The 8,637-nt window shown below is 42.6% G+C and overlaps 1 protein-coding gene across 1 annotated transcript; it reads right to left on the minus strand.

Annotated features, from left to right (window-relative positions):
- Positions 1 to 4,069: 4,069 nt before the first annotated feature.
- LOC125942772 (uncharacterized) lies at positions 4,070 to 7,530 on the minus strand. The gene is made up of 3 exons (XM_049661029.1): positions 6,998 to 7,530; positions 6,789 to 6,877; positions 4,070 to 4,448 (listed from the first exon to the last, which is right to left on the minus strand). The coding sequence occupies exons 1-3, from the start codon at positions 7,179 to 7,181 to the stop codon at positions 4,323 to 4,325; spliced, it is 399 nt and encodes a 132-aa protein (XP_049516986.1). The 5' UTR covers positions 7,182 to 7,530; the 3' UTR covers positions 4,070 to 4,322.
- Positions 7,531 to 8,637: the final 1,107 nt, after the last annotated feature.

Raw genomic sequence — 8,637 nt, forward strand, 5'->3', positions numbered from 1 at the left:
ATTCTGCACTGGACAATTCACCGAAGTCATAAGCCATAATTGGTGATGTTGCAGGCAGTGCACCTTACATAGAGGCATTTGTGCATGTGACTTTGACTCTCTGATTGAAAGGAAGGCCATGAAGGTGTTGTTTTGACATTTCTTCTGTTAAACCATGAGGCTTTATGATATTTTGCAGACAATTTCTACGGAGTGATCTACATCTCACGCTGGTCTGTTTGAAATGCCTAAATCTAGTGAGGGGCAGTATAAGAACACCACTTCTGGAATAGGAAACCCAAGTGAGAGAGAGCTGATGAGCAAACCTGGAGATATAGCTGGCAACATCATTTCCCTGATGGCCGGTTGCACTGTAGCCGTCTGGGCAGTGGGAGCAATTTCTGCATGAAAAGCAAATTATTCCTGCTATAAGACACCACCTAAGAAAATAGCATTAAAAATAAGGAAAAGCCAGACAATCTTTCGCCAATGACTGCATATGACATGCAACATGGTGCAACAAAGTTGTTATAGGTCCTCGTGCCTGTGAATGTAGCTGCGGCTAAGATGTATAGTGTGCCTCCTGTGCCATTCATGGTGCTTAAAACATTGGAGAATAGAAGCTCCTACCTTCCAAAGCTGTATGCTCCTAACACAGATCATGAGCCCCGCCATACTGCTGCTCAGCCAGCTGTAGCAATGCATTCAGTGTACATAGAGTATTTTTGATAAGCATTACACAACCTGCAATGTTGATTTAGCTGCTACACTGACATATGCCGAAACATTGCAAGAAATGAGGTAACAATTGGCCAGAAACTGTCCAGTAAACTTGACAGCATGCCAGGTGCGCACGACCTGTCATGAACTCAGTTTGGAAAATCAGGTGTATAATATGGGCTTAAACAGCTTAAAAGAGCACCGATACAATACTTTTGCATCCTGCTTTCCGTGCTTTATTAGATAGCTGCTGAGTCCGGAAACACAGCACGGCACCAGAATTCCTTGAATGCACAAAAAATTGCTCATTATATTCTCTTCCAATGTGCTATGATTAGTTGGCTTAAGGTTTGTTTGCAAGGGTTCCTCTACATGTCACAAATATCAGAGGTAATAGACACATGTTACACGCGTATTTATCAGAGATAGTGGTCACATGGTATCACAAACTGCTAATATACAAGTCAGCCTGATCTAGTGTTCACAAGCCACACAATAACTGCATTGCCGAAAGCTGGAAGCGCACCACATGCGCCATTCTTGTCCACATGTCCACATTCAACATAGAATAATGAAATCTTGGCCCCCTCTACTGTCTCTTCTCTCAAAATGTGCAGTGCCCTTTGCCCTCCTCCCCTTCGGTACTTATTAGCTCATCGTCTGAAGCTTTCAGAAGACGATCACAATGTGCTTCTACCGCTGCACATCAGTGATAACACATGACCACTACCACCACAATTTTCACATGTAGAGGAGTATGGAGAAATGAAAGAATTGGAAGAGAGCATCATAGGATAAAATTGCAACCAAAAAAGTTGGCCCAACATGCGATCATGTCACAGTAGGTCTTACTGTCTTTCACCACTGCGCTAGCTGCACTCTTCTGAAAATACAAAGGGTGTGACAGAAACCGCACTTTCGCACAATGGCTTTAAATGTACACACTAACATAAACGACCCAAGTTGCATACGCATGTTGGGAAAAATGGGCACAGAGAAGTTACCAAAGCCCCCAAACACGTACGCTTAGGTTAGAACCTACCAGGAACGAAACACACAATGCCAAGTCTGCCTAGCGCAGGGTCATGCATTGGCCCAACTAAGAGAAAGTGAAGAGGTGGATTCAAGAATTGGCTTATGAAGGCCAGCTGTGTGATGCAACACTTCCTTCTAGTTTATTTCCTTCCTTTGTGTAGAGAAGCCCTTGCATACAAATGCTGTGCCAATAGGCTGTGCTCTATATGGTACCAATCTAAATTAATTGCATTAAAAGATGATACAATTCATGATTTGTTACATGTTTGGGAAACTGAGACATTGTTATGGAGTTGGCAGCTATCTACGAATATATTTTTTTTAAATTGTGTCAGTGCTCTTTTAAGACAAGAAATTGAAGCTTCGGTATTATAGTTGACCCGTAGATATTCACCCATTTATTGATCAAATCACATTCTACAGTACATACCCATGTAGCTGCACGTGCTGCTCTTGTTTGTGTCTATTCACTCTTTTCTTTTTATCACCAGCTTTTACTGCTTTCATTGAATATTGACACATGTTATCGGTGTTATGTGGCACTTGTAAGGCATTCTCGGTTTCTGTGTCATAAAACAATTAATTTAAGGAGTTCACTTAAAATTCCTGCAACACGAATACTAGTGAGGATTGTATAAGCGCACTGAGGAGGACAAGCGAATGTACAGACAAGAGCTAACTTCAACAAAGGCTTTATTGGCTGGCTGCAGCAGGTGTCACCGAACGCACTTCGTAAAGTGCAGAGATCGCGTTGTTTATCACATTTTGCTTTCATACAGAAAGTTCCACATAAGCCATCTAAAACAGTGTATAAATGACAGATTTAGAAGACACGCCAACAACGTAAGAAACGACGTGATGGCTTGTTGCAGCATGTGTGGTTGTGAGTCGTCGTTTTGTTTAACAAAAGCTTTGTTGTGTCGAGACAGATGAACTCACCACGCTGATCACTCAAGCAGCCTGAATAGCTAGCTTAAATGATAAGTGCATGAGCATGCCTTTGCTTGGTTCCCCCCCGCCCGGCAAGAAATAACTTGTCTTTTCTGAACGTGATTTAGTGTGTGCACTGCATTTTTGCTTACACATGAGCGTGTTTTGCATACCTATAAATATGTGCCCCTGTTCCCGAAAAAGCTATTGTTGAAGTGAAGTGCTAGTGTGTGTCCACTCGCTTGTTCTCGTCATTTCATAAACAACCCTAAGTATGTCTTACAAACAAAGCCGAACGTCAACACTCGTCACAAACACGAGCTTGCAACTTACCAATCTTGTTGAGGAGGGCATCTGTCAGTCTTCTTGACCTCTCTCTTTCTTCGTCCAGGAGCTGAGCGAGTTCTTCTTTTTCATTTTCCTTTTTTTGTAGTTTTTTTTCCAACTCCTCTATTTTTTCTGCCATGACCTTCCACTCAATTTCTTTAGCTGCTGTTCTTTCTTTGTGAGGATCCTGAACAGTAGATGAATCTTTACTTTCATCATCAAGGTATTCAAACTGCAATAAGACATGGCACCATGAACCTTGGGGGAATGACGATTTTTGAAGAGCGAATTATGAGCAATACTTTTTAAAAGCAAGTCACTGCCAGTTGCATGCACATGGAAACCAATAATTTACTACCAGGAATCAGATAGAACCAGACGTTTCCAAGTTAAATCTGATAATCAGTGTTAATCATAGCTAAAGGAATTATGTGCCGCAGCAAAATATCATAAATGTATATCAGTCAATCCAAATAAAGTGACGGTGCACTTCTGGCAAACCAAGAAACACCTGCACTAGTATTAAAGGAGACAGGTCAACGTGAGCCAGCCATATGGGTGCCAAAAGTGTCACCCATCCACATGTTCTGGCATCGCTTTTCAATGCAGTGCGTCCCTTCTGTGGTCACAAAGGAAGCCACAAATTAAGAATCCCAGTACAGGCCAGTGATTTCTTATTAGCAGTCAGGTAAAATGAGTGTAAAAATGATATCTTGAAATGGCAGGTTGTCGCGATTATGCTAGCACAACTTTCCTATGTATGACCAGCCATAAAGCACCAAGGAGAATTTGGTACTAGCCGAGGGAATCAAGGCAACAGTTTCTGCTACGACGTACTTAGGCACCATTTGTGCTTTGTGTTAGGTACATATATTTTTTTTCCAGAAAGCTTTTCTCTTTATATCTGCGCATCAAAATTTTTTATTTGCACATGCTAATGCAAGTGGCATTTATTGAATATTTCTTGTTTTAACAAGCCCTTACATGGTTTACTGATGAACACTTGAAGGAGTCACATAAAATACTGCAGACTACTCTTTTTTTTATTGTGCAAGTCCCATGCATGGTATTAGTGCCAAGTTAACAATACTACTATGTTGTGCTGCCAGAAGGCCAACTTACACAGGCCTGTAAATTAAATGAAAATGCTAAGAAAAAAATGTTCCGAACAACAAAGTATGAGGCATAATCACTGCACCCTTATCACATCACAGACAGGATAATGAAGCAGTAAGGTAAACTAGTAAACTATTATTTTAAGCTTTAACCAAAATATTGTTTCAGCATTGCCATCAGGTTTAAGTGTTGACGGTAATAATAGGCTGCTGGGCTCAAATATTGCTTACCAGTTCCGAGTTCTCTGATTGCTTGAAGGCTTTAAGTATTTCTCCAAGTTCTTTCCTGGAAGCTTCCCGTTTCCTCTTCCTCTGCTCCCTCTTGGACAAACCTTCATCAGCCTTAACCACAAAAATGACATGCAAGATAAGCCACAACACATCCACTCAACAACATTTATGGAGGCATCAAGATCTAATTCTGATCTCGATAACTGCAGGAACTCCCCCAGCAGCCAACACTGACCGCTGGAACAGAAGTGTCTATGTGGTTGAGTGAGAAAAAGAAAGGGAATCGACTTTTTTTAAATCAACCACACGAAGACGGTAAAGCCAAAGAAAGCACAGCTGTGGTTTTAGGTGAAATAAATAACTGTGGTTTTAGGTGAAATAAATAAATGAAAAAAAATGAAAGTAAAAGAAAAGAGAACCTGTCCACCGGTGGGAGCCGAACCCACAAACTCCAAATGGTGCGTGTAATATGATAAGATTGTGGGTGTGTCACAAATTGTAACTGGCAGTCTTTATCTTTGATTCCATTTCCCTTTTCCTTATTTTTGCATTTCAATTAAATATTACCCTGCCCAAGCTAGATGTCACTGAACTTTTGGTTTTATCCAGGCCTCTTTCAATGCACTGAAAAGCACTTGCCATCATTAAGGCTGCAGCTGCACATTCTGAAACAGTTCTGATGCTACACTCAACAAGATCAATTAAACGGGTTGAGACACCAAATTTGAGGCTTGCACATTCTTTGTTATAAAGGTTTCTTATTGCTCCAGGAAGCATGATGCACCCCCCCGCTCTAAGATTCGTATATTCTCGGTAAATAATTTAATATTGTATTATTTGTGTGAACGATTTTCAGTTTTGGTTTCTGGACGCCGAGTCGGAGAGTGACGTCACTGTCTAGGAAGCTTGGTCACGTGGGCCCACAAAGCTATGATGCACACACTGCTGCATTGTCTGCTCTCGCACACAAGTTCTGCACCAGCGCAGGCAAACAAAACCACACTGACAGTTGTGATGGCTAGCTGCAGCATCTCCGATTCCAACTCTATGTCTGCATCCGACGCAGCTCACGGCACTTAAGACTCGAGGCTCTCTAGGCTTGCCCGGTGCTGTGGGTCACCACTCATTATACGACACTCTAATGTGGTATGACGTCACTAAAAGTTTTGTTACGCGTCGTGCACAGTGACGTCGGTGTCAATCGTGCTAGCGATGGGTCTCGATCGCGACAACAAGCATTTAGGCACTCTTTGGAACCGAATTCAAATATATTTTAAACGTTTGCTGTGTCCAACACTTGTTGAGTGCCCCTGCATACAGAGGAAGCCTACAGCAGGCTTTTTATAGCCTCGAAATTTGGTGTCTCACCCCTTTAAGCACCACATTATGACCTCCAAAGCCATGTTTTTGCCACTATCATACAATTACATGCCATTATTACAGTTGTATAAGACCTGGGGCCTTAAAATCAGGGCACCAGGAGGAACTCAGTATAAGCAAACATTTGCAACTATCATACAATTACATGCCGTTATTACAGTTACAAGACCTGGGGCCTTAAAATCAGGGCACCAGGAGGAACGTGGTATAAGCAAACATTCATGGAGGTGGAACTGAAGCTGCAGTACAGGAAATGTACCAACATACAAGTCTGCAATTTTGGCAGAGGTCTAAAATGTGGTCCAAAGTGGACAGTACCAGCAGATCAGCCAAGGTGTCTGTGTCCACCTCACAAGAGCGGGTATAGTGTCCCACCAACCACATTATGCACCATGTACACCCTGACAGACCAAGACCAGGCAGAGGGGAGACTAGTGGGATGTAGTGACCAGGCATTCCGCACAAACAACATGAAAGCTCTGAAGATGCACACAGCTTGCATTGAATGGGAGGTGTGCTGTGTATGCACATTTTGCAGTGCCTCAACCTGACAATATCTGCAATATTAATGTGTAACCAAACTTTGAAGAGAGAGGTGTATGTGCGCACGTTCATGTGTGAAAGAGAGGACACTCATGTGACCTCTCTTTACTACATGCTTGTCCCATGGATGTGAAAGAGAGACCACTCATGCACATTCCCATGGAGCCTGGCAGCAGCTAAAATCATAGCCTTGTTACAAAATTGTTTGTACAAAGACAAAGACACACCAACAAGCATAACCTCAGCAATCACTTTCTGCAACTATGCACTGTGCTGTACCACACTGCAAGAGGACAGCAGTGTAGGGGCATTTTTTTTACCACAGCTTTCACATCTGTACACAACATGTTATAGTGAGGATGGTACAGTGAACCACACATGAATCAAATTTAGCTAAAAATATGTCTTCATGCGCAAGGTGCACTCAAGTCACTATTCATTAGGTGTTGTTTTACCACTGGCATAAGCAAACATTACTAATGTCCGTTCACACAGTACATTGTAAAATATAATTGAAAATAATCTTACCAAGTTGCCCTTGCTCAGCTTTCCCAATATCACTCTGGGAAATGAGCTCCGTGACGTCTTTAATTTGGTGACAAGGCCCTCAAGGGAGTCTGAAAATGATTAAATCAGAACTCAAATGAAAGAATGCAGAATACAAGAGCATGGCGGGCCGTGTGTTCAGACCCCTACTCTAGGCGCAAATCGCCCGCGGCGGCAACGGATCGGCTTACCCGCGAGTGCAGTGACGTTGGCCGGGTAGAAGCTTTCACCTCCTCCATCCTCGTCCGCCCAATACGCCATCACAACATTGTCTTTCTTGAAGTCATCTGGACTTCGTGGACGGAAATCTCTGACCAGTTCCACAGGCAGCACTGCCCGCTCCTTGTCTTCAGTGTACTGTACGCACGCGAACATTGCTTCGTACTTGCCACAGATCGTCGTGCAGGCGCAGAAGCTTCGAGGCCGACGAGGCACGCGCGTTCACAACGAACGACAAACTTTCGGCAAAAACCACGGACACAACGAATAAAAGATATAATAGAACGCAGCGACTACCGAAATGCTACCACGCTTGGATGGTCACAAAGGCCACGGCCACCCGTAGTGGAAAGGAGGATAATAACTTTAAGTGGCGCTGTAAAGAAGCTGTTTTTTTTTTCTTTTTTTGCGTGTGTGTGTGTGTGTGTGTGTGTTGTAGTGCGCGCGTGTGCGTACCGGCCGCAATTTCTGTTCTGTTTATGTTAATTAATGGGTTTTATTCTTGCGCTACGCCACGACCGACGTGCACATTGTAAATGAGCTGTGGTTCTTGCAGTAGCACAAAGGAACGAAAAATGCGTTTGTATATGCTGTGCTATGCAAATAAAAATAAACTACTTCTGTTATTATATAGCATTAAATTATTTTAGAAAATGCTTAAACAATTCCATTAAACCAGATCTAAGAAGAATGCATGCCTTTCAGTGCTCGATATAATCGCTATAACGCGTGCACACAGCTTTCTCTCGATCGAATGCTCAGATCTAGCTAAGGTGAGGGTTTACCCCTTGTACATGCATTATGTACGTTGCACATTGCCTTCAACCGTTATCAAAATTAAATCAGAAACGATTAAGAAAAATATTCATCCCGCAAACTAATTGTCATATATGCCTGCGGAACTATGTGAACATGGAGTATTCGATCGTATTCTTCCCATCAGCGTTCGACAAAATGAACATTAATTTCATCTAGACCGACGTGTCACCTATATACACATAAGACAAAAAAAGCACCCGTAAAAGGATCAAGGATGCTGCGTCCAAGCCACGCATAAAGTGGCCCCGTATATACCACACGATTGTCAGTGTATGCAAAGCGGTATTTTACCGCAACAAGCATATTTGTCGATATGGAGAAGCTGGAGTACATGGAAGGTGCTCTCAGCAATAAAGCGTATATATAGATATATATCACGCCAGATGACCTGTTTAGTGTATTTTGTAATATTTTCGAACTTTTCAGTAACAGTGTTCGACTGTAGGCCTAGTTAGGCCTAGCTGAAGTGATTGGGCCCAGGCCACTTCATGGCAAAGGTCGCGCTCCACACAGCTCACAATACAACCGCGGAACATTCCTACAGGCCATTTCGTTGTAGAGGTTCTCGACTGTATCTACAACATAATAATTGCACGGACGTACATTAACTAGTCAATATACGTCCGTGCAGTTATTATGTTGTAGCTGTTATGTTGGCTGTAGCTTGCAGCTGCAAGCTACAGCCTCAGTTGACCCCTGGAATATATATATTGTACTGTGAGAAACTATCTGTGTAGCGCCTGCACAGAACACCATCACTTAATTCAGTATTTCTCTAGGGGTTCAGAGAACC

Source organism: Dermacentor silvarum, chromosome 1 (genome assembly GCF_013339745.2).
Source record: "Dermacentor silvarum isolate Dsil-2018 chromosome 1, BIME_Dsil_1.4, whole genome shotgun sequence".
Classification (NCBI taxonomy): Eukaryota; Metazoa; Arthropoda; class Arachnida; order Ixodida; family Ixodidae; genus Dermacentor; species Dermacentor silvarum.